The sequence below is a fragment of the Helianthus annuus genome, chromosome 13 (assembly GCF_002127325.2).
Source record: "Helianthus annuus cultivar XRQ/B chromosome 13, HanXRQr2.0-SUNRISE, whole genome shotgun sequence".
NCBI lineage: Eukaryota > Viridiplantae > Streptophyta > Magnoliopsida > Asterales > Asteraceae > Helianthus > Helianthus annuus.
Window position 1 is genome coordinate 159,132,763 of NC_035445.2, and position 27,108 is coordinate 159,159,870.

Consider the following 27,108-nt stretch of genomic DNA (forward strand, 5'->3'; position numbering starts at 1 on the left):
TATATATATATATATATATATATATATATATATATATATATATATGTCAACATTAATCAAAAGGTTATTGTATTTTAATAATCCTAAGTTTCTTCTGTTGGCCCATAATAATTCCAACTCTAGAAATTCTCTCCAACAATCCTAACTTGTAAGAATTTGGGCCCATCAATCCTTTTATAATTGCAGGTGCACTTAATTCAATTAAGAAAGCTGCAAGTGCACTTGAATCTATTGAGTACTCCAAATTCTTATCTGTTAGAAAATGATCAATGGGGGCCAAATTCTTACAAGCTGAGATCGTTATAGGGAATTTTTAAAGTTGAGATTATTATCGGTCAACAGGTGAAACTTGGAATTATTAAGATCCATTAACCATTAGTCAAATTCTCTTCAACTAAAAGGGTAGAAACTTAAATATAAGAGTTGAATGCAATTTGTTTTTGGAGTAAATTATCAAAATCGTCCATGAGGTTTAGGCCTGTTTGCCAACTTCATCAAAAATATTTTTTTTTTGTACCAAACAACCCTTATCCTTTGGCATTTTTGCCATTTTTATCTAAACCACTAACTTAGTTTACTTTTTATATTAAGTTGAAGGATATTTCGATGAAACTGACAAAATAAAATCTCAGGGACGATTTTGGCAATTCACTCAAACTCTTTTTAATTTGTTTTATTCAGTTAATTTTGTCACATATATATAAAACATAATATACACGTAGTTTTTATAAGAAAAAATTAATAGTCTTGTCACATAATTTTTATAAATTTTCATCGAAACCACTAACTCAGTTTATTTTTTCTGTTAAGGTGAAGGATGTTTTAAATTTTATAAATTAAGACAGAAATTAATATCCAGTTTTTTTATATAGATCAGTTTTATAAAGAGAAAATGATATATAAAATAAATATCAATGGTGTGCAGCACATAACAATCAATTACAACTTTTAGTATTTAATCAAGTGTTAAGATAGAATTTTTTTTTTGTCAAACATTACATATTTTTAAAAGTGTTGAGCACCTAAGAAATATGTTTACAGAAATAAAATATTTATCTAATTAAAATTATGAGGGTAACTAACTAATATTTATTCCGAGTGATTTGAGTAAATAAACTTTTGGTTCATGACATTATACTTACTATTTGGTGGGTAATTTTAACGTTTGGTAATTGTACATTGTTTGATTGGGGGAGGGAGGGGGGGGGGGGGCAATGACTTCTGTTTTTTGGTAGGAGCGAATTTAAAAGAGTAGAATATGAATTACAAATTTTGTACATATGATAAAATTTGTTTATTTGACATTTTTATATAAGGTCACTAGCATTTTAGTTTTATAAAATTTTGAGGTTGAAGTAGATTTTATTTTTATAAAACTAATGTATATAAAAAAAATCAGAAATTACTATTTGTCTTACTTTATAAAATTTAAAAGATCCTTCACCTTAACAGAAAATTGCCAAAATCATCCCTGAGGTTTTATATTTGTCAATTTCATCAAAATATCATTCAACTTAACAGAAAAAGTAAACTGAGTTAATGGTTTATATGAAAATAACAAATAATGCAAAAGGTGAAGAGCTATTTGACACAAAAAGATTATTTTGGATGAAACTGACAAACAAACCTAAATTTTAGGGATGATTGTAACAATTTACTCTTGTTTTTATATGGTTTTGATGGACGAAGCAATTTGCGTACCTAAAACTTTTGTTTTACTATACCCTTCATGGTTTTTCTAAAAGTATTCGTATTTTTCAAATAATATTTTCTATATTTTTTCTTTCTCATTCATTTGACAACCATTTTTCAAATATATTAAAAATTATAAAAAATAATAAAAGGGGCAATCACCAAAATAGCCAAGACCTGGTCAACATTTTCACAAATTCCCACGCGTCTCATGACGTTTCCTCATCAGCCATCCACCGAAAGCCACGTGTCCACAAGTGCTGAAACATCTCAGAACAATGAAACGTCTCAGGTGAAACGTATCAGGTGAAACGTCTCTGCTGTTTTCTCTCTCTACAACCGCTCGTTTTCCGGCAATCTTCTCCGGCGATTAAGTTTTGACGTCAGCGAAGTTGTGGTAGGTGACGGTGATAAAACCCAAATGGTTTTGAGCGACAACGCAGCCACATCGTATGCTGCCGCTGCCATCTCCGGCCTTGGGTAAGTCCCCAGCCAGATACGCTTGCTTGTACGTGGCTCCCGAATCTCCGAAACCCATTTGACACTGCGACTTCGTATCCCACGATATGTAGGATGTTTTCCGGTGGCATTTGGGCTGCTGCGGCGGTTGGAGGTGCTCACGACATTGGTTTTGGCTGGTAACTCAACTTCCAAAATTTTAGGATTTTGTGGTGGAGGTGGAGAAAGGGGGTCAGCCATCTATGGGTGTGTATATATGACTGAGTACAAATGTGTCGTGTGTTGAACAAATAGGACAGGGGGACGGATTTACCAAAAAGATGTATGTGCTGCAAATGATGTAAATTAAGATGATATATATGAGTCTATCTATATCTATATGTGTGAATTGAAGTGATAAAAACGGTGGGGAATTAGTGGTATTCGCCCATGGTTTTAAAAAGAAAAAATGGGATCACTGACAAGACAAGAAGACAAGAGAGAGAGGTAAGAGTTTTGGTGTTTCCCAAGACAAGACTGTGATGTGCACGTTATATTTATTAGCTTTATATATTTCTTTTGTGTGGACACGTGGCATTCATGGATTGATTGCTGGTTGAGACGTCTTAGGTTTGAGGAAAAGTCTTAAAGAGACGTTTGAATCGGCTATTTTCGAAACTCAGGCGAAATCTTGGCTATTTTCGCTATTTCCCCGTAATAAAATCCACCCAAGTACAAACGAACAATCACGTTCTCTCTTTCCTACGCTACATATCATATACCCCCACCACATACACACACATCAAAACTCCGAAAAGTCAATTTGCGTAGCGTAGCATGGATCCAGTCTTCCATACTCTCACCCTCCTTCCTCCGCCATGGTTGAATTTCCGAAAAGTCAATCAACAAACGCACGTGGTAGGGTTTCTGAGTTTAGGTTATCAGGAGGTAATTTCGCTCATTGTGGTTCTTGTTTCAGTCATAAAATATTCTGATCCTTCATTGCATTTGTTTGGAATTGTTCATTGTTATTAAAAAAAAGAAATTTTTTATGTGGGAAGTTGTCTTTTTTATTTTTTTTTAATTCGGATATTTTCAGAACTTGGGGTTCTTTCAGTCCCATTTATTTAATCAATTTAGGGTTGAATTGCCAAGTGGGATGAATTTAATTTGGGGGTTGAAGAATCTTGAGGTGAATGCAATGCCTGCAAAGACTGATTTTGCAAATTTGAAGAATTTGCAAGTTGTTAATTTAGGGCACCAAACTCTTTTGCAAGCTCATTACCTCCCAAATTTGAAGAAGATGGTGGTGAGTACATACAGAAATTATGGTGGTTTGAAGTAATGATGCACTGGCGGTTTTGGTGGATGATGCTGATGGTGGGTCATATTTTATATCGAATGCTAAGGGTTCCTTTATTGTAACAGGCTAGTTGAATTCGTCTACGTCTAAATAGGCTACGTATCGATAGTTTGTTATGCATCAATAGTTATCGTTTTGAATTTTGCTGAATTTACGGTGCAATTGGTTGTTCTCTATGTTTACTTTATTGTAGCTTGTGCTTGATCTAATGCTTACTGAAATGGTACCGTTTTGTTGAAGAAATTAGCTATGTATTAGATTTGAAAGATGTTATTAATTATGTTTTCCGTTTTGGATTCGGGATATTTATGGATTGGCCAAAATTAGTAGCTACTGGTTGGATTTTTTTTTTAAATAATAATTGATTTTTTTAAACCTTGAGTCTATCAGTTTATTGAAGATGAATTGTGTTTATTGTAACAGGGTAATTGGATTTGTCTACTTCTGAATCGGCAATGCATCGATAGATAGTTTGTTTGGATTCAAAGAAGGAGAAACGGAAAAATTGGTGTTTTTGGTTATGTTCCATTGTAGTTGAGTGTTGACTAGAAGAAAGTGTTGGTTGACTAAACAGATGGATTTTGCAAAGTGGTGGTGTAAAAAGTTGAAACCGAAATCTTCACCGAAACGGGAAGTTAGGAGTAACCGATAGGAAGGATTAAGAGTAACAAATGACGAAGCACCTTCAAACGCTACTAAACAGAAGGTTGAAGCTGCCAAACAGTATATAGAAAAACACTACAAAGAGCAAATGAAGAATCTGAACGCACGAAAGGAACGGTACCAACTTTATGCGTCGTATATTTTGTTTGAATTTAACTAATGAAATCGGCCCATTATCTACTTTAAAATAAGTTTGTCGCTGTTGATACACTTTGTGTGGACGCGACTCGGCTCGGTTCGACTCGGTTCGGTTCGACTTGGTTTCGACACGGTTAGGTCCGGCTCAAGCCCGACGTCACGACATTCCTCCGTCGTGCGCCCCAGAGTTCGACACGCGAAGCACGGAGAGCTGCGGACCCATTCCCTCGATACATCACCATGACATCATCATGATGATGTCATAGTTGTTGAAATCTTGAAAACATTTGACGAAACAGATGTGTGGGCCGAAATCTATATTGGGCTTTGATTTTCAGTTGGGCTCATACTACAATCGACGAAACAAAACTGAAGATATTCATATGTATGTCGACGAAACAGATAGTGTTTCGTCGACTTTGTTGTTTCGTCGTGTCCTCCATGCGTTTCGTCGTAGTCTGGTCTGTCTCTAGTATAAATACCCCTCTCAGTTTCTGTGTGAAACTGATGAGAGACCTGTGAGACTTAGTGAAACTCTGTAAACATTGTTTGTATATGTTTCGGGTGGTACTCATCCCTAATCAATAGATATTGAATCTTTTGGTTACGCGTGTTCTTAATTTACACTTTGTTTGGTTTGCACCGTCACGGGGATTCCGCACCCGTTACCGTGTTTGTGATAAACAAGGATAGGTTTACGTTATCGATCCACCGGAAAAACGGGACCTACAGTCGCTAACCAGTTAATGCGGTAAAATACGGATATCGGTCAAGGACCAATATTTGAGATATAGGTTATCGCGGTGGGATATTGGTAATTGTAATATCATGTAGAATTTATATATATAGCAATTTAACCCTAACAATTCAGGAAACTCTCCTACCATTAACTAATTAACCTTTTATAACTTGCAAAACACTAACAATTGTAGCAAATAGTAACTGATTAAGACTTAAAACACCAACATTTAACACTAACAATTAACAATTAAGACTTAAAACACTAATAGCAGCAATAAGAAGAAAGGAGAATGGTAGAACTAAGAAGAAAGGTACTGATATTGGGAAAATCGGTGATATATCGGTCAATATCGCTGATAATATCAGTATTGACATTTGACACCGATATTTGACATGGGGACCGTCTGACCAATATATTGCCGATATTAACTACATAGGTTTTTCGCGATCTCCGTGCGTTATACTAGATCATAGCCGCAGTATTTATATGTTCTATACGGGGAAAAAAGTTTCTTATGCTCTCTATTATTGAGGTTTAAAATGCATTCTCAATATGATTGATTACCTGTAACGTACCGGTCATTTATAAAAGATCTTTAAATGAATGTGATTAAGAAGTATAACACTAAAATGATAACAGAAATCCATTCTTGATGCAGGCGTAATGTTCTCGAGAAGAAATTGGCTGATTCAGAGGTTTCTGAAGAAGAACAAAACAATTTACTTAAACATCTTGAGAAAAAAGAGACAGAATATATGCGCATTCAGCGGCATAAAATGGGCGCTGATGATTTTGAACCATTAACAATGATAGGAAAGGGTGCATTTGGTGAGGTATAACTATATATATAAAATCTTATTCTTTACAGAACCATACAAAAGTCAAACTCACCAACCCTTCTTGACCTGCCTTGACCATTGACTTTGACTATTAATCTCTTCCAGGTTAGAATATGCAGGGAGAAAACAACTGGTAACGTGTATGCAATGAAAAAGCTTAAAAAATCCGAAATGCTTCGTAGAGGCCAGGTAGAAGTTTAGTTAAGATTTTGAGTAAACTGCTATCTTTGTCCATGAGGTTTAGCCAGTTTTGCAACTTTCGTCCAAAAGGTTTACTTTTTTTGCATCTGGATCCAGAAGGTTTGAAATCTTGCCATTTTCATCCACTTCGTTAACTCCATCCATTTTTCTCCGTTAAGTCAGGGGTATTTACGTTCTTTTTGTTTACTTAAAGGTCAATTCGGTCTTTTTTACTTTATGTACAAGCATTTAACATAATATACAAGTATTCAAAAGACCGAATTGCCCTTTAAGTTAATAAAAAAGACTAAAATACCCCTGACTTAATGGAGAAAAAATGGATAGAGTTAACGAGCTGGATGAAAAGGCAAGATTTTGAACCTTTTGGATCTAGATGCGGAAAAACAAACCTTTAAGACGAAAGTCGCAAAATTGGCCAAACCTCAGGGACGAAAATGGCATTTTACTCTAAGATTTTATTTAAAATGCTTTAAGTTGCTTTATCAGAGGGTTTTTTTTAGGTTGAACATGTGATAGCAGAAAGGAACCTGCTTGCGGAAGTCGATAGCAATTGCATTGTTAAGCTTTATTGCTCATTCCAAGATGAAGAATATCTTTACCTCATCATGGAATATCTTCCCGGTGGAGATATGATGACTTTACTCATGCGAAAGGATACGTTAACTGAAGACGAAGCTCGGTTTTACGTTGGGGAAACTGTTTTGGCAATTGAATCAATACACAAACATAATTACATTCATAGGTTGATACAAAAAAAAATCTTTACTCTTTACTAGTTTACTTCACTTCATACAAACATGGGACGGTTTTTAAATTTTAATCCCACGTATAATCTTTTTCCAACTTGTGCAGGGATATTAAACCTGACAACTTGTTGCTTGATAAATTCGGGCACATGAAACTGTCAGATTTTGGATTATGTAAACCATTAGACTGTACTAATCTTCAAGAAAAAGATTTCACCGCTGCAAATAACTCGCGGTTTTGGTGGATGATGCTGATGGTGGGTCGTATTTTATATCGAATGCCAAGGGTTCCTTTATTTTAACAGGCTAGTTGAATCCGTCTACGTCTAAATAGACTACGTATGGATAGTTTGTTATGCATCAATAGTTCTCGTTTTGAATTTTTCTGAATTTACGGTGCAATTGGTTGTTCTGTATGTTTATTTTATTTGCGAGCTCATTACCTCACAATGCTACCAAATTTAGGGCACCAAACTCTTTTGCGAGTTGTTAATTTAGGGCACCAGACTCTTTTGCGAGCTCATTACCTCACAATGCTACCAAATTTGAAATAATGATGCACTAAATTTACGGTGCGATTGGTTGTTCTGTATGTTTACTTTATTGTAGCTTGTGCTTGATCTAATACCTACCTAAATGGTACCCTTTTGAAGAAATAAGCCATGTATTGGATTTGAAAGATGTTATTAATTATGTTTTCCGTTTTGGATTCGGGATATTTATGGATTGGCCAAAATTAGTAGCTACTGGTTGGATTTTTTTTTTAAATAATAATTGATTTTTTTAAACCTTGAGTCTATATGTTTAATGGCAGTAGATCATAGATTTTTCTTCACTAGACATTGTTTGGTAGGTGTGTACTTCATGTTGATTATTGTGTATTTCTTTTAACGCTTAATTGTATTAATCAGTTTATTGAAGATGAATTGTGTTTATTATAACAGGGTAATTGGATTTGTCTACTTCTGAATCGGCAATGCATCGATAGATAGTTTGTTTGGATTCAAAGACGGAGAAACGACAAAATTGGTGTTTTTGTTATGTTCCATTGTAGTTGTGTGATGACTAGAAGAAAGTGTTGGTTGACTAAACAGATGGATTTTGCAAAGCGGTGGTGTAAAAAGTTGAAACCGAAAGAGAAACCGAAATCTTCACCGGAACGGGAAGTTAGGAGTAACTGATAGGAAGGATTAAGAGTAACAAATGGCGAAGCACCTTCAAACGCTACTAAACAGAAGGTTGAAGCTGCCAAACAGTATATAGAAAAACACTACAAAGAGCAAATGAAGAATCTTAATGCACGACGGGAACGGTATGAACTTTATGCGTTGTATATTTTGTTTGAATTTAACTAATGAAATCGGCCCATTATCTACTTTAAATTTTAAAACAAGTTTGTCGCTAACCAGTTAATGCGGTAAAATACGGATATCGGTCAAGGACCAATATTTGAGATATAGGTTATCGCGGTGGGATATCATGCAGAATTTATATACATAGCAATTTAACACTAACAATTCAGGAAACTCTCCTACCATTAACAAATTAACCTTTTATAACTTGCAAAACACTAACAATTGTAGCAAATAGTAACTGATTAAGACTTAAAACACCAACATTTAACACTAACAATTAACAATTAAGACTTAAAACATTAATAGCAGCAATAAGAAGAAAGAAGAATGGTAGAACTAAGAAGAAAGGTACTGATATCGGGAAAATCGGTGATATATCGGTCAATATCGCTGGCGGTTTTTAGTGGACTACATTTCAATAATGATGAACTGGCGGTTTTGGTGGATGATGCTGATGGTGGGTCGTATTTTATATCGAATGCTAAGGGTTCCTTTATTTTAACAGGCTAGTTGAATTCGTCTACGTCTAAATAGGCTAGGTATCGATAGTTTGTTATGCATCAATAGTTACTGTTTTGAATTTTGCTGAATTTATGGTGCAATTGGTTGTTCTGTATGTTTACTTTATTGTAGCTTGTGCTTGATCTTATACCTTCCGAAATGGTACCCTTTTGAAGAAATTAGCCATGTATTAGATTTCAAAGATGTTATTAATTATGTTTTCCGTTTTGGATTCGGGATATTTATGGATTGGCCAAAATTAGTAGCTACTGGTTGGAAATTTTAAGGGTTTTTTACATATTTCCCCTTCTTAAGATGCCTTATTACATATTTACCCACCCCTTAAAATCAATAACATATTCCCCCTTTTGTTAAGAAATTACCCAATTACCCTTTTTGTGTTTTACTTTTCTAAAAAAGTCAGCCAGGATTTGTTCTACATAGCCACATCGTTCCTGCGAGTAACCCACCGGCAACGGCTTGTTCTACCTACGAACCAACCCTAAGGTGATGGAGACGGCAATGCAACGAACATGGCAAACCAGCCCTAACCAACGTTTGTTTGTCTAAGGCATGGAGCGCTGATCAATTCGTTTTACACATTTTGCTCGGGTTAGGATTCTTGTGATTTTGGGTGTGCATTATTGAAGATCTAGGATAATTTTCTGCTGCTGATTGCATCTATTTGAGTGTGTTACGTCGTAAAAATCCTAGCAGGTGATAGGGTGACGTGTGCACGAGGTTGTTATGTGCTGATTGGTGAGATTTAAATTTGTTGATTAATAAACAATATCATAATTTCATGGAGTTAGAGAAAGTTATCGTTTTGTGTCTTCTGAACTATTGCCTTATGGTTGTTAGTGATTGCAAAATTGTTATATCTCAAGGCTTCATCGTCCATTGTCACTCATGTCATTAGATTAGCTGTTGAACCAAACAAATATAATAATCAGGGATGGGTTTTTTAAAAAGTTCATTAAGGGTAAAGTAGGAATTTAATAGAGTAATTTTAATAAAAAGGATAAATATGTAATATATGACTTAGTAAGGGGAAATATGTAATATATATGGCTTAGGATTGGGGAAATATGTAATTGATTTTAAGGGTTGGGTAAATATGTAATAAGGCATCTTAGGAAGAAGAAATATGTAAAAAACCCTTTTTAAAATAATAACTGATTTTTTTAAACCTTGAGTCTGTATGTTTAATGACAGTGGATCATAGATTTTTCTTTAATAGACATTGGTTGGTACGTGTACTTCATGTTGATTATTGTGTATTTCTTTTAATGCTTAATTGTGTTTATTGTAACAGGGTAATCGGATTTGTCTACTTCTGAATCGGCAATGCATCGATAGTTTGTTTGGATTCAAAGGAGAAACGACAAAATTGGTGTTTTTGGTTATGTTCCATTGTAGTTGAGTGTTGACTAGAAGAAAGTGTTGGTTGACTAAACAGATGGATTTTGCAAAGCGGTGCTGTAAAAAGTTGAAACCGAAATCTTCACCGAAACGGGAAGTTAGGAGTAACCGATAGGAAGGATTAAGAGTAACAAATGACGAAGCACCTTCAAACACTACTAAACAGAAGGTTGAAGCTGCCAAACAGTATATAGAAAAACACTACAAAGAGCAAATGAAGAATCTTAATGCACGATGGGAACGGTATGAACTTTATGCGTCGTATATTTTGTTTGAATTTAACTAATGAAATCGGCCCATTATCTACTTTAAAATAAGTTTGTCACTAACCAGTTAATGCGGTAAAATACGGATATCGGTCAAGGATGTTTTAGTTATATGGGGTTAAACATAGATAAAACATAAGCAAATCGTGAGAGGTAAAGTTGTTAGATGTTTTAGTTATATGGGGTTAAACATGCCATTATTAAAGTATAGGGCCTAAACATGTCATTATTAAAGTTGAGGGCTAAAGTTGTTTATCATTAGTATTGAAGGGCTGAAGTTGTTTTAGTTAAGGGCCTAAACATGTCATTATTAATGTTGAGGGGCTAAACATATCATTATTAAAGTTGAGGGGCTAAAGTTGTTTATTATTAAAGTTAAGGGGCCAAAGTTGTTTGATGTAGTTAAGGGGCCAAACATGTCGTTATTAAAGTTGAGGGGCTAAAGTTGTTTGATGTAGTTTAGGGGCTAAAAATGTCGTTATTAAAATTGAGGGGCTAAACATGTCATTATTAAAGTTGAGGGGCTAAAGTTGTTTTAGTTAAGAGGCTAAATATGTCCTTACTAAAGTTGAGGGTCTAAAGTTGTTTATTATTAAACTTGAGGGGCTAAAGTTGTTTGATGTTGACAAAATAGCATATTTATAGTATATATAATATTAATCCGATTATATTTTGTTGCGTGTAGGTGGTCTCTTGGGGCTATAATGTATGAAATGCTTGTTGGTTACCCACCCTTTTATTCAGACGAACCCATGTCTACTTGTAGAAAGGTCAAATTATTGACTTTTGCATATTACGTAAACCTTTATCGTTGTTTTTATCGATGCTTATATGTTTTACGTTGCTAGTACAGATAGTGAACTGGAGAACTCATTTGAAGTTTCCGGAAGAGGCAAAATTGTCTCCAGAGGCGAAAGATTTAATCTGTAAACTTCTTTGCAATGTTGAAAAAAGGCTCGGGACCAAAGGCGCTCATGAAATAAAGGTGACGTGTGGTTTAAAATTAAATTTGCTTTTAATAGCTACAAATAGAGAGATTAACGTGTCGTTTTGGCGTTTACAGGCACACCCATGGTTCAAGGGTATAGAATGGGAAAAGTTGTATCAAATGGAAGCTGCGTTTATTCCGGAAGTTAATGGGGAGCTGGATACCCAAAATTTTGAGAAGTTTGAGGAGGTAGTTTTTTTAACTGTTTATCTAATTCCTTCGTCAACAAAATCAAATTCCTTCGTCAACAAATTCCTTATTTTTTTTTTGTTGTCGGTGTAATACTACTACTGCAGGGTGAAAACCAAATTCCTTCATCAACAAAATCAGGGCCGTGGAGAAAGGTTAGTAAGAATATTGGTTTACCGAGTGCAATCTCAACCATGATTAATATATGTTGTGTAGATTATGCTACTTGGGATCTAGCTATTAATATATGTTATTCAGTTAACCTAGTTTTGCAATATATGAAGGTCACATAAATAGTAATCTATTAATGTTCTCTTGACAGACCTATTTGAGTCATTATCGGATATGTTTTTTTTTTGGGAATAACATTTTGGGCAATTAGGTCTGGTCTATCCGTTTGTTCCCAGAATATTCTGGTAAAACTAGGGCATAACACGTTTGTTCATTTTTTATTTCTTCTAAAAAGTATTTGACTTGTTAGTTATGATTACAAAAACAATGTTATTAAAACCGTCATAGAAGGTTGTCTGCATAAAAAGAAAGAAATTTGAAATGATTTAAACAGTTGTTCCGACGGAATATTTAAACAGTTGTTCCGACGGAATTTTTAAAGCTAAATAAGAAGAATATTTAAACAGTTGTTCCGACGGAATATTTAAACAGTTGTTCCGACGGAATTTTTAAAGCTAAATAAGAAGAATATTTAAACAGTTGTTCCGACGGAATATTTAAACAGTTGTTCCGACGGAATTTTTAAAGCTAAATAAGAAGAATATTTAAACAGTTGTTCCGACGGAATATTTAAACAGTTGTTCCGACGGAATTTTTAAAGCTAAATAAGAAGAATATTTAAACAGTTGTTCCGACGGAATTTTTAAACATTATGCGTAACCCAAGTAAAAACAATGAGTTATGCATACACAAACAAATGAGTAAATGAATATCTAAAAACTTGTTCCGACGGATTTTTCCCCTGTAATTAGGAACTTTATCATTGTTCAAGTTCCCGTCTTTTCATTTTGTGGTTACAAGTAACTTTAATTACTATAAATGTATTCTCTTTTGTGTTCTAATTTATATATATTCCACTTGTTTTTGGCAACTGCAGATGCTCTCCTCTAAAGATGTGAACTTTATGGGGTACACGTATAAAAACTTTGAAATTGTAAACGAACATCAAGTCCCGGGAATCGGTAACTAGCTCTCTTCTTGTACACAAGTTCATTTGTTTCTCTTTTTTTAGGGTTATTGGATTTTAATAATCCTAAGTTTCACCTGTTGGCCGATAATAATCCCAACTTTAAAATTTCCCTCCAATAATTCCAACTTGTAAAAGTTTGCCCACCATTGATCCTTTTCAAACATATAAGAATTTGGTGTCCTCAATAGATTCAATTACACATAAAGACTCCTTAATTGATTTAAGTGCACCTATGTTAGGATCAATGGCGGTCAAACTTTTACAAGTTGGGATTATTAGAGGGAAATTTTAAAGTTGGGATTATTATCGGCCAACAGGTGAAACTTAGGATTATTAAAATCCAATAACCCTTTTTTATATAAAAAGTCTATCCCAAATATAAGGCAATATAATAATTAATGAATGCGAAACTCATACTTCCTTATTAACGGATATAATTCTATCGGTTTTTGAGCATTCTTGGTAAATGTGACTGGTAAGGTTGCATCAACATGGTCATAATTAATTATTTTTCCAAAATTAATTTTCAGCTGAGTTAAAGAAGAAGAATACAAAACCTAAAAGGCCAACCGTCATGTCACTTTTCAGTAAGATCTCTCTCTCTCTCTCTCTCTTCACCTCTCTCTCGCTCTCTCTTCCTATTTCATTCCTAATGTGTGTGTGTGTGTGTGTGTGTATATATAGGGAGAGAGAAAGTTTAAAATACAAAAGTCTCTTAACGTGCAACGGTATGCGACCAACAAAATAACGTGCGTAATTACGTTAAAAACCAACCTATGCGTGATTTTGTGTTTTGGCCATGCGTGATTTCGTGTTTTGGCCATGCGTGATTTCTTCTTCATGCGTAATTAGGGTTTGAAATTGTTACGTGCGTAATTTACAAATGAACATGTTTAATTAAGTCGCGTACCGTCGCACGTTAAGGAGCTATTGTACATTAACATTCCCCTATATACATATTTCATATATTCTCTTGTTAATTGCACTACTGTCATAGGGGTGTCAAAAATACCTTTCATTTCTTGCAAAATAGTGGGATCTAGTAGTTACTTTGTGACCATAGCCAACGGCAAATATGTTGTTTAGCTTAAGTTTTTGCTATAAGATAAGAGATGTTGCAACTGATATGGGACGCCTTAAAATGGAAATGATTGCAATTTTCATGGGACAAAAGGAGTATATTTTTGTGGGTTTTTTTCCCTCATCTGTGGGAGATTACATTCAAAATATGTCATAACCATGAAGAGGTGCTAAAGCGGTTAGCGGACCTCAGGGTGTGTAGCGGTCCAAATAGCGGTGGCCTATAGCGGTTCCACTATTAGCGGCGCTAAATACGGCTATAGCGGTCCTATAGCGGTGGCCTATAGCGGTTATAGCAGTAACGGTGTTTAATTGTGTTAATTCTTAAATTAAATACTTCAAAGTTACTATTAGTATTTGATTTGCGACAGGTTTTTGATAATGGAATGATATTACTATGAATTTTGATATTACTATTAATATTTTTCAAGATATATTTATATATATATAAATACATAAATTATGCATGGTATAAAAATTACCGCTATATCACCGCTATACCACCGCTATAACCTATATATCATATAGCGGACCTTGACCGCTATTCGATTTTGGACCGCTTAACTGCATAGACGACACATCATACTTGTTGTCCAACGTTTTTTAATCTAATACTCCTTTGTCAATGTTTACAAATATATATTATTCCACAATAATGTGATTATTTGATATAAATGATTCAACAAGATTTTTTTATATATAAGAATTATTTACTTTTGTCAACTTCCTAACCGTAAAGGCAATTTTATTTGTGATTAACTCTTTGACCTGTAAGAATAAGCATAAACAGAATTGACCCATTAGTAAGTAAATGTGTTAAAATTGATTATCTATACTTATGTGCTTAAATCTGTGTGTTTTCTTGCAGAAGAAGAAACAGATTCGACCTCCTCGCAACAAACTCACGGAAGCTTTCTCAACCTCCTACCCCGCCAGCTAGAAGTCCCAAAGGAAAATGAGTCCACATGAAGCATTACTCATCTGTTCATAAACAGTCGCATAGGCATAGTTATAAATTTAATCAAAATCTAAAGCATTAAATGTGTTCCTTACAACCAGACAAATTTTCATTGTATACAGAATGAAAGATGGGTTTTCAGTTTTTTCAATTTGCGGACGAAAATGATTTGTTTGAAATATGGATGACCGATTGTTGCGCTTTCGTTTTCTTTTTTTTTTTTTGGGTCTCTTGTAAATTGGTTTCCTGGATTTTGTATATCTGTTTTAGTTTTGCTTTCTTTCAATTTGTGTGCAACTTATCTAGTTGTCATATTAAGTTGGTGGTTGATGATTAATCATTCTGTCTTATCTCTTCTGTTATTGGAGCTAAACTGTGGGTTAATAGAACCATAACCGAAATGACCGGAGAATGTAAAACCAATGGTTTGCATCTACATTTTCATAAGCACACTGATAATGGAAGTCTAGGGTTATGTTCATTAGAACCACCACCTTTGCCAGTGACGGATCAAGTTTAAAAATCCACCCCTTTAATTCAAATAAAATTATAACTCAAATCTTCTAGTTTGATATGAATTTTAAACATCCATAGACTTATTTTGACTTGACTCGTTTTGACACACACAAGTCTAAATTTGCCACCGGAATCGAAAATTAGATTTTTAGAAAACCAATGAAAAGCTGATCTTTCATTCAAAACACACCGCTGACCACCATCGCAAGAGTGATAAAAATGAGGGAAATGGGTGGTGGTATCAATTTTCGAATCATCGGTTAAATAAAATGATGAAATAGTCACAAATAACATTAGAGTAATAGAGTATACTACACACAAAATACAATCTGCAGTCTGAACCATTACCAACAAAATAGAATCCAAGTCAGCTGGTTCTTTTATGCACTAATAGGTATCGGCAAAAAACGATAAAGGAAAAAGTAGCCTGCATCATAATCTTCCAATGAAGCCTAACTTTTTGCTCCCTGCTGTAAAATGTTTCCAAGCTGCAGCATCAAATCAAATCTGCCATGGATATAATAATCAAGGTCAGTTTCCTCACACTGTCAATTTAAATAAGAAAACTGTAAAATTGGCAATGTCGACAAGCAGAATTCAAGGGCTTCATGATTTCTACGTATTCATACATTTGGAACTCTGCAATTGTGAGTCACAAAATGGGAAATATAACTGTAAAAAATGTTGCATGCTCTCTTTCCATAGACGAATATGGTATTATATTAAATGTAAGTCTTGTTGAATTAACAAGACTCTATTCGAAATAGTATTCCATTCAAATGAAACCAAAGAGAAGCCATATGAATTTGATTAGCAGTAAAAATGATCAAAATCAAAACTGAACAAATAATAGCTTTTTGATATGGTTTTGCTAATTGTATATAAACAAATGCTTACATATTTCATGGAAATTTAATCCATTAAACCCCATTGATTAATTTAAATAGGTTATCAATACGAGTGCAAACATTAATTAATTTAATAGACAATTTTCGCAAAGAAAACAGTAAACCATATATTTGAGATTATGTTTGAAATTGTTTGTTTCAAGAAAAACAATTATATATATATATATATAAGTAATTTAATTTAAAATTATCAAAGGTAGAGGGAGAGATACCTTCATATTAACTTCGGCTTATGTAGATACAGGGGATATGGGAGACTTGGGGCCAGTAACTCCCGTTTTTACTGCATCTTTCTTTCAGAACTGGGCAACCAAAGTAGATGTTTAAACTCAAGAGTGAAGGCAACAACATTTCTGGTAGATCCATCATCTTTGGGCAATAGAGAAAAGAGAGATGGTGGAGGGAGGTGAGGTGTTGGGGATGTGAAGACACTTTCTTCAGATTAGGACAAAAGTCAAAAGAGAGAGATTGGAGGTGTTGGAGTCCCACTGAAAAAGATTCCAATCTCTCAAATCCATGTATTTGAAGAGAAGTAAGAGATGAAGGAAGAAGATGAGAAAATTCACTACTACTACTACTCAAGCCATCTTCACCACCACCGTATAACTCTAGTTCCACAAGTGAGGTTGGAAAACTTTGTGGGCCCCACTCGGAGAAGGGCTTCTTCAACTTCCCAATTGCTAAGATTTGCAAATTGGGAGGCCAAACCCAACCAGGAACAGAAGCATCCATTCTTGGACACTCTCTTATGCTCAGTTCCTTCAATGATGTCAAATCGTCACCAAGAAAGGAAACCTCCAATTTGGGACACTTGATTATTTCCAGCTTCTTTAACGATTTTAAAGTGTCTGGAAATGACTCAAGGTTTTGACAGTTGAGTATAAACAATTCAGTGAGGTGAACCAAGCAGTTCATTTCAATGATTGATTTCAGATTTGGCCAATTATATATCTTTACATGTTCAAGCATGGGCATGCTGCTGCTTCTGTTGTTGTTCATTTTTTGTCCTCCCCACTCCCACTCCTTTTCCAATAGGTTCCTGCAACCCCATATTCTAACTGACCTGAGCTTCTCCTGTCCTCCTTTTGGAAACGAGACAACTCTCATTGACCTACAATCTTCAACACTCAACTCCTCAATGCCATCTGGACAGCTGCAACGCTCCATATTATCACAATCAGAAACATACAACGTCCTAAGAGATGTTAGGAGGTTGCTCCTACAATTATCCTCCTCCTCTTCTTTCCCTCCTATACTCACCAAATTATCACAATGCCACACTTCCAGTTTCCTCAGCTTCACAAGAATCTTACTTGCATCTGCATCTGATTTCACCAGGTATCTTATTTCATTACAATTCCTTATGCTTAATTCTTCGACTGCCCCAAGAGACTCTATAACACCTCCCCACACCTCATCATTAAGCCCTGAAATATCATTTATTCTCAACTTGGTGACTGCTGATGCTACTTCAACCAGACTTCTCAACACACCACTGTCACAGTTTTCTAATTCTAGATCATTCAATGAAGGCAGTCCTTCAAGTGTGACTTCAACCAAATTAGGACAATCTTCTATTTCAAGCTTTTGCAAGCGTGGAAACACAGCCCCTGACCATTTCTTCCATCCACACATATCACGAAAATTCAGAATTTCAAGTGAAGGAAATGCTTGACCAGCCCCAAATAACTCAAAACCCACAACTTCCACTCCATGTAAGCCTTCAATTAACAACTCCTTCAGTGACCGTAGTTGTCCCAGTGGCGGTATGGATGTACATCTCTTACAGCCACTTATTGACACATGCTTCAAATGATGAAAAGAAGGATCCCCAACCCAGTTTGGAAACTCAAATCCCCCATATGACATAAGTTTGAGTTTTATTAACTTATCATGACAAGGCTTCAGCTCATTTAGGACCTCTTTTTCAAGCATGTCATTTCGTGAATCATTTAGCTCGTCACCCCATACAAGCTCTAACTCACTAAGCCTCTTTTCAGAAAAGTTCGCCTCACGTGCATAAATTGCATTTTGCACTTTTTCCAAACCTACAACAGAAATTTTCCCATATAGATTCTCAAAGTCTTTAAGTTTGGCTATTTCAATTCCGCTTTCACTTTCGATATCAATTTTCGAGAGAGAAATTTGTAGGCTTTTCAGCTTACCAATCTCTAACAACATCTGAAACAAAAGCTTGGTGTCCCTAACGTCAAGATGTCGCAGGTTCTTCAGATTTAGGAAGTTGTTGGGCAACTCAGTTAATTTATCACAACCAAACAGGATCAATGTTTGTAAATTAACAAGATTGCAAACCTTTTCCGGTAAATGTGTGATATGAGTTTGAGAGAGATTAAGATATCTCAAGTGCCTCAAAGTACCAATAGACTCCGGTAACTCACTTATTTCAAAGCCGCTCAAACTTAGAACCCTTAATAATGGTAACTCAGGAAGCAAGTCGGTGAGAATCTTACTGGATAAGTGGAAACTTGTCCAACTTTCTACCTTGCCAACAGACGATGCCAAGAATGTCCTCAGTTTTATGGCTTCGGCGAATCCTTTAAATTTCTCGTAAGTTACATATGTCTCACGAACAAACGACATATAGCGGTACTTCAACCTCTCTACACCAATATCCTTCTTTGCCTCACCGTCTAACCTTACAAAAAACTCACCAGCAACAGATGTTGCCAAGTCATTCATGAGGTCATGCATCACAAATAATGATTCATTATTAGGTGCAGGTTGAAAAAATGACCTTGACAACAACTCTTCAAAGAATTTGCGACCCAAGCGTTCTTCTGTTGAATCATTTGGAGTTGCCTGCTGCAAGAACCCTTCTGCCATCCAAAGTAAAACCAGATCCTCCTTATCAAACAGGAAGTCCTTGGGAAACAATGAGCAGTATGCAAACAACCTCTTCAAAGGTGCAGACAGATCATGGTAGCTCAATCTAAGGGCTGGGAGAATTCCACCTTCATCTTTTAATCTCCATATCTCACTGTTTAACACTTCCTTCCAGTGCTCTACTTCGTCTTTTTTTGTTCTCAACAATCTGCCAAGTGCTATTAAAGCTAAAGGTAATCCTCCACATTTTTTCACAATACCTTCGGCATAGGGTTTAAGCGACAAATGCGCATCAAAGTTCTCTACACTTAACGCATTTCGAGCAAGTAAAGACAAAGCGTCATCATCTGAGAGGCCGTGTAGCTGCTTGTGTAGAGGAGTGTAAACCAACTGTTTGAGCAATTGATCCGTCCGTGTTGTTATAATGATCTTACTTCCAGGAGCACATGTATACAACGGTCTGACGAGGGTTTCCCAATCCTCATAACTTTCGCTCCATATGTCATCAAGTACCAACAGAAACTTTTTACCCTTTACGTGATCGTTAAGAGCTTCTTGAAGCCGATTAAAATCTGAAACTTCCTTGTTTGCCATAGATTGAAAGACCTGTTTGCTTATACGAACGATATCAAACTCATCAGATACACAAACCCATGCTTTTAGATCAAAGTGATCCTTGACCTGTTGTTCATTGTACACAAGTCTAGCCAGAGTTGTTTTTCCAAGCCCACCCATACCAATTATGGCAATAATACTATAGTTTTTATCACATGGTTCATCAGCCGGTAACGATAACTGTTGAACCAGTGCATCTTTATGAGCTTGACGTCCAACAATACCTGATGGGTCGACAACAGAGGTTTGTAATCTTCGATTATTATTAATTCTTGGCCTGGTTTCCTCTTCCACTTTCAAACCAAGATTGTCTAAACCAAGGTTATCTTTCTCCTTAACTAGATCTTGTAGTTTAGTGGAAATTTCATCCAACTCAGCAATCATAGTAGTGGTCCGTGAGAAAGTTGTGCAACAAGTTGGGGTGATTAGCTTTCTTACCTTGCTGGTGACGCCTTCTGGCTCTTGCTTGAACTCAGGGTCCATAGCGTCGGTTGCCCAACCATCGAGGACGTCCTCAATGTCATAAGCCAGATGCTGGAGATCATTCAGTCGCTGTTTCAGAGATGGATCGGCTATCTCCATCTGAGAAGCATGAGTAAGGTAAAGTTGGATGGAGATTAATGATTTCTGCCATTTCTTGATCTCGGCATCAATTCCCTTGTGGCGAGCAATTCTTTTCAAAGCTGCATCGGACAGCTTCTCAAAGAGGACAGGGAGCAGCTGGAGGACGGTAGAAAGTAGGACTTCAGCCATTGATTATGAACTTATGAGAGTTTGATGAGTTGTGAGAGATTGTAGATGAAAAGGGTGGGTGATGTTGTGAAGAGTTGTGGATAGTTGTTAGTTTCAGTCGTTTATGATGTTAAGGTCTGGAGTATTATTGTCTTGGTCAACCATGGAAATCAGGATCGGCCAATAAGAACAATGGAAATCAGGATCAGCCAATAAAAACAATGGAAATAAGGATCAGCCAATAAGAAAAAAGAAGCAGTAGATAACCTTATCCCAAAACCACAGTACTTTTCTTTGTTTTTGTTCTCCTAAAAAAATGGCTTTACTTTTAAAAGTAAATGCATACTCTAAGGGTAGGGGGGTGTTTGTTTTTTCTTCTAACATCTTCAAGTAGCTGATATCTGCAGGCGCGCAGACATTACCCTTGAAGACTGTTTGTTTTATTTTTTTTAACAGATCTAAAAATGGCTTTTTTCATCTTAAAAAAAAGCTATGTAACCCTTTCTTCAAACATCTTCACAAAACCTTTTCTTCCTCTCTTCCACTCCATCTCCTGAACTCTCTCTATTTCTCTATTCTGCGTGTGTGTGTGTGAGAGGGTACAAGAAAATCACTTATCTCCTACAACTCGTGCATCATCTTCTCTCCACGTCTGTTAACACCACCGAGCTAGATCTAACCTAACAATGGCGGGAGCACCAGATCTGTTATTCGCACTGAGAAACAACTTCTACTTCGGAGCATTTCAAGCAGCAATCAACAGCGGCGATGTTCAAAACCTCTCCGAAGAGGATGCGATCGAACGCAATTGCCTCATTTACAGATCCTACATTGCTCTCGGAAGCTATCAAGTAAGTTACTGATTTGATTTCATCGTTCATCAGTTGTAATTGCTGATTTGATTTGCTTTGATTTGATCTATCTTTTTTGTTTTTGATATTCAACAAACAGCTTTGATTTGATCTCTAATTTTTTGATTTAGGTTTTTTTGTTTTTTTCAGATCTGTGAATGTGTGAGTGGTATGGATGCTAGATATGTGGATGTGTTGCCCTACTGGCCGGAAAAATGGATCCGGTCGTCGGAGTATAGAGAGAAGGCAGAGAGTGTTTGGTGTGCTATGATTTAAAATGAAAGGGATGAGGGGAAAGTATTCGAACAAAGTTTGTGCAGACATCATTAATTTATAAAAACAAACAGTCTTATATTTTCAGTTTGCAGAGCTTCAGACCACATCTTCAGTTGCAGACATGAGAAAAGATGAAATCAGATTGCAGACAGTTTATGTCTGCAAAAACAAACAGCACCTAAGTCACCTTACCTACCACTTTCATATCTTTAGTTTTGTGTAGAAAGGAAATAAAATAGCTTTTGTTATATGGGAAAAAATTAAATGAGAAGTTTATTTTGACTAGAAAGTGTAGGAAGTAATATGATTAGGACATGTGAAAACATTTAAAATAAAGAAAAAGGGTATTTTAGTCAATCCAATCTTTTCTTCTTCCTTTTCAAAACCCAGTAACTTCAAAACCCACCATTTTCAAAACCCACCATTTTCATCCATTTCTTCATTTTCGATCTCAATAATCACTACACTATAGTGCGATTTTCATCACCAATCAATGATTCAAACACCCGATCAACGTGTTCTTCAGCTTTTTTTGAAGAAAACCCAGTTTAATTTCATAAAAAAAATCTCGTTTTTTCCGGTGATTTTGGAGATAATCACTCGATTCGTTCGATTCGAGCGCTTATAAGTGTTTCAATCATTCAAACTTCGTCAATTGTTGAAGAAATCACTTCGATCCATGTAAGAAATTTTGTAATTTCATTTTTACGATCTGGGTTTTTGATTTATTCATTGCGTTTTACGATATTGGCGGGGGTCCGGGGGCAGCGCCCCTGGTAGCGGGGTCCCAGGGGCGGCAGCCCTTGGGGGTCCAAGGGCATCGGTTTTTAAAATTATATTTTTATTATTTAGTATAAAAATTACATTTATTTAACACGTGTAATACACATGGTTCTAACCTAGTAATTTTTTTTTCAAGTTAAGTATTTTTTATTTTCAAGTTAAAACTTTCAGATTTTTTTAATTGAGATTTTCAAGTTCTCACATTTAATTAAGATTTTTTAATTATTCATTTATATTTTTAATTATTCGTTTATATTTAAACTATATTGAAGGATCTCAAGCCGTGTTGAAAGATCTTAAGCCATGCCAAGCCGCTACACTGAAAGATCTCAAGCCGTGTTGAAAAGGCTTAAGCCATGTTGAAAGACTCAAGCCATGTTGAAAAGGCTTAAGCCATGTTGAAAGATCTCAAGCCGTGTTGAAAAGACTTAAATCATGTTGAAAGATCTCAAATGGACACGTGTCAATCAACGGTTGGTTAAATTGAAAGGATTTTTTAAGCCGTTTCAGCTTTCTTGAAACGGCTCGTTGAGAGGTTTCCAATGGCTATTTTTGAAAAGTTGACCAATCTTTGGCTAATATTGTGATTTTCCCAAAAATAAATATTTAAATAAATAAATAATTAGGTAATCATGACGGGGGCTCCATCCACACCCTACAAATTAAAGGGGGGCATGATAAAGCCCCAGGCTGACATGGCGCTGACGTGGATCCTACGTGGCCTGATAAAACCCCTAGCGGGCTCCAACCACACCCTCCAGCCGAACAGAAAGGTTTTCATTTTTTACTTTTAATCTAAAGTTTTTCATCTTTTACAATTTAATCTCAATACTTTTTATTTTCAACTTTGATCCCCGTACTTTTCATCTTTTGCAATTTTTTTCATTTTACATTTCGTTCTAAATTTTGTGAGTGAACATGCCATAACGTGCGTGTGAGGCTTAACGTTTTTTTCGTCTATTTTTTCCTTTTTACAAATCCGCCGAAACACGTCTATTTTTCTATGTTTGACATGTTCGTCTCAACGCGCGTGGCCCTAGATTAACTTAGTTATTCTTTTGCATTTTTACTTTTCAGTCTAATTTCTTCACATTGACATGCCTCAACGGGCATTCGTGGTTCAATTATTTTACATCTGCTTTTCATTCCGTGTTAATTTTTTTTTCTTTTTTATTTATTTTGTTTTTACAAACTTTTTCGGTATTGCTGGTCGCTGCCAATAGTGTAGGATTGGTGCTACTTGAAATGGTTTATGCCCCTACCATGTCAAATTTTAATAGGTATTGTCTCACTTGGTTTTGTATTATGGAATAATAAAAACAAAATAATAATCAAGACACACGTTCGTTTTTTAAACACGATCCATTCTTTTGAATTATCAAGAACCATGTCAAATTTCTTTTTTTTTTACACAAGCATGATATATCGTTAATATCAAATGACTATTTATACTAGGAGTTAAAATGGTGAATAGGGGGTGAAAAAAAGGTAAAAACCAAAACTATCATATTATCATCTTTTAACATTCAAAACGTATACAGTAAAACCGTTTTTCCCGCATCGATTCTAAACGACTTTTAAAACCGGTTCGGGTTGGTTTTTGTTGTGAAGATGCGGAACCAATGCTAAACAAGTGGTTTGTTTTCGGAACTGGACTAGTTCCTATAGTTTTGGTTCGGAACCGGTTTCTGTTGAGTCGGTTTTGATTTTGTTGAATCAGTTTGGTTAACTAGTTTTGTGTTCATCTCTAATTTGATTGGGCTGGTAACTTAACAAGAGTTGGACCATAGATCTATGTTTAATGGAAGAAGCCCATCTCCATCACATGTTATGATCTTAATAGATGATTCAAATAAAACTTTTGACTTTAATTTAATAACATCGATGATAATAACTATAGATTCAACAAAATATACCTAGTGATATACATGTACGGTGGACTTTTTTTTTTTTTTTTTTTGTGTTGTAAAGACGAGTTTTTATTTACATGTAATATGAACTCATCATCAAATAGGTTCACTGACATGTAAAATATGCATAAAACGAAAAAGTTAGGTTGGAGACAATCTAAATAACTAAGATTCCAAGCCCGATATTGATCTGTCATCATCAGCCGATGTGGGAATTGTGCCCTCGTCGGTGTTCACCTCTCCTGTATAAATGACAAGATCCATCTCTTCTTAATTCTCAACAAATGGTTGAGTTATTAAAAAAACATTACAAATAGAAAAAAAAAAGTTATCGGTAAGAGAATATCTGCACAATGTTTAAAAAAATATAATTGTTAGTAACAAAAAAAAAATATAATAACCTATTGGAATAATATTCTTTTTATTGGGAATAATATTCTTTTTATTGGAAATAATAAATCAATTAATAAATGTCAACAAATGATCAAAGAAATTCAACACAAATGCTTTATAATTGTCTGTACTGGTCCAAAGATTTCATCTTTTGCTGTTAGCATGTCATCCAGCTTAGTATATAAAGAATAAGATTATCTACATTTGATTAAAATTTAATAAAAATGACGCTTTTTTTTGTTCCAGTGTGGTTGAAAATGTTACCTGAACATTTGACAAAACAGTTGGTTGGATATAATATTCATTTGAGCCAAATCTTTGGCCTCCAGTTTCAAGAGTAGCACCACTATCAACCCTTGATCTAATATCTTATCAAATTGCTCCCAATCAACCTGGCAATAATCACAAAAATAAATCAAATTTGTTTTTTTTTTTCTGAGAAATTACTAGTAATACATGGGAATCTTGTTCAACATCCTATTTAACTGACCCAACTTTTTATGCACCAATTGCGTTTCTTCATATGCAGTAAACAAATTAACCAATTAGAACTTTACTTTCTATTTGATTATTTGGTTTATGTGTCGGATGCAATAGCATGGTCGATGTTACGCCTAGTGGCATCACCATATCCAATGTTTGAAGAGTACAAAGGATTATCCAAATGTCCATTGGCAAACACAATATATGTTCGATGCGCCGTTCCAGCTCCAGCTTCTCGTGGTTAAACACACGAACACCGTCCTTCTCATCTGTACCACGCTCTTTTGCAGTAGATAACTTGCCATCATCTACATCCACAATCAACAAATATTGATCTGAAACATGATTCAGTAATAAGATTGCCATATAGAAACCAATACATTTATTTACAAGAGTTAATTACTGTTTTTGTCCCTTTGGTTTGTCAAAAATCACTATTTCAATCCATTAGTTTAAAAATTGCGATTTCAGTCCCTGTGGTTTCACTTTCATAACCATTTCAGTCCCTGTACTAACAGAATAAATGGATTGAAATGGTTACGAAAGTGAAACCACAGGGACTGAAATCGCAATTTTTGAACTAATGGACTGAAATAGTGATTTTTGACAAACCACAGGGACGAAAACAGTAATTAACTCTATTTACAAAAAATACCATTATCAAAATGACATTCTTGTTTATACCAAACCATGTAAATGACATTCTGCTGCAGCTCTCAGTATCTCCCTCACAACGATTGCAACATCTTTCTCTGTGTACTGACTTCCTTTCCTGAAGAAAAAACATTTAATTTGTTGGTCTTGTTTATATGGTACAAACAAAAACAAATGTATGATAATGTGTCCCGTAGTATCAAATAATGGCAATAGTAGTATATTCGAATGGAGCCTAAATATCCAGATTCAATATCACATATCTTTGCATAAACATTCATTTGACTTATGAAGTCAAACAGAGTGGTGTTCAGTTTAAAAAGTATACATTTGCCAAAATCTTTTCATCAGAACTTTCAATACCATGTCCTTAATGTTAACGAATTACTACTAAAATAAGAGCTCTAGTTTTAATACTCATGATAAAATACGTATTCTTTCTCAATTTGGGAGATTAAAGTCTTGACCTCAAAAGTCAACATATAGATATAGTATAAGAAATATTAGTTAGATTGTATACAACTATAAATATATACGTATCTTTGTGATTATTTCATCGATTGGATGTGTTGTCAGTGATCGTACAACTCACCATAGTTAGACCAGGCAAACGGGTCGGTTCGGGTCATGGGTCAAAATGGGTTCGGGTCAAAACGGGTCAATTACAAAAAAAGTTGTTTTGGTTCCGGTTGAAACGGGTCCGGGTCAGAACGGGTTTCGGGTCGGGTTGGTTAAAAATTGCTTTCTTTAAAAAAAACCGAAACGAAACAAAAAATCGAAAGGATTGAAACCGATCTGAACGAAACCGAAAAGACCATCAAAACGAAACAAAAGATCAAAACCGAAACGAAACCAAATAAATGACCAAACAGAAACAAAAAACCGAAACCGAAACGAAACATAAAAAAAAAAACTGAAAAGATCGAAACCGATCCGAAATGAAACAAAGATAATGACAAAACTGAAAGCAATCCTAAACAAAACAAAAAAAAATGGATCAAAACGAAATAAAAAATCAAAACCGACCAAAACGAGACAAAAAAAACCGAACTGAAACGAAACAAAAAACTGAAAAGATCAAAACTGATCCGAAACAAGACAAAAAAAACCCGATTAAAACGAAACTAAAAATCAAAACTCAACCGAAACGAAACCGAAAAAACCGACCAAAACGAAACAAAAACCGAAACCCGTCGCAACCGGAAACTTGTCCCGTGTGAAACTCGTGTCGGCCTAAAACCCGTTGCGATCCGAAACCCGTCCCGTGCGGAAACCCGTGTCGGACCTAACCCGATCGGAGCCAACCCGTTCCGATCCAAAATCCGCCCCGTGCCAAAACCCTTCTCGGTCCGAAACTCAAT

At 35.3% G+C, this 27,108-nt stretch overlaps 2 protein-coding genes and 1 pseudogene across 2 annotated transcripts; 1 reads left to right on the forward strand and 2 right to left on the reverse strand.

Moving 5' to 3' along the window:
• Positions 1-2,025: 2,025 nt before the first annotated feature.
• LOC110902109 (dehydration-responsive element-binding protein 3-like) lies at positions 2,026-2,391 on the reverse strand. The gene has a single exon (XM_022148844.1). It carries the CDS (start codon positions 2,389-2,391, stop codon positions 2,026-2,028), a length of 366 nt encoding a protein of 121 aa, XP_022004536.1.
• Positions 2,392-2,950: 559 nt separating this feature from the next.
• Positions 2,951-15,068, forward strand: LOC110902110 (annotated as a pseudogene).
• Positions 15,069-15,568: 500 nt separating this feature from the next.
• Positions 15,569-20,515, reverse strand: LOC110899951 (putative disease resistance RPP13-like protein 1). The gene is made up of 2 exons (XM_022146848.2): positions 16,419-20,515; positions 15,569-15,805 (listed from the first exon to the last, which is right to left on the reverse strand). The coding sequence occupies exon 1, from the start codon at positions 20,416-20,418 to the stop codon at positions 16,426-16,428; it is 3,993 nt and encodes a 1,330-aa protein (XP_022002540.1). The 5' UTR covers positions 20,419-20,515; the 3' UTR covers positions 15,569-15,805; positions 16,419-16,425.
• Positions 20,516-27,108: the final 6,593 nt, after the last annotated feature.

Coding starts and splice junctions, on each gene's coding strand:
- LOC110899951 (XM_022146848.2), bottom strand. CDS start 20,418: ATGGCTGAAGTCCTACTTTCTACCGTCCTCCAGCTGCTCCCTGTCCTC.
- LOC110902109 (XM_022148844.1), bottom strand. CDS start 2,391: ATGGCTGACCCCCTTTCTCCACCTCCACCACAAAATCCTAAAATTTTG.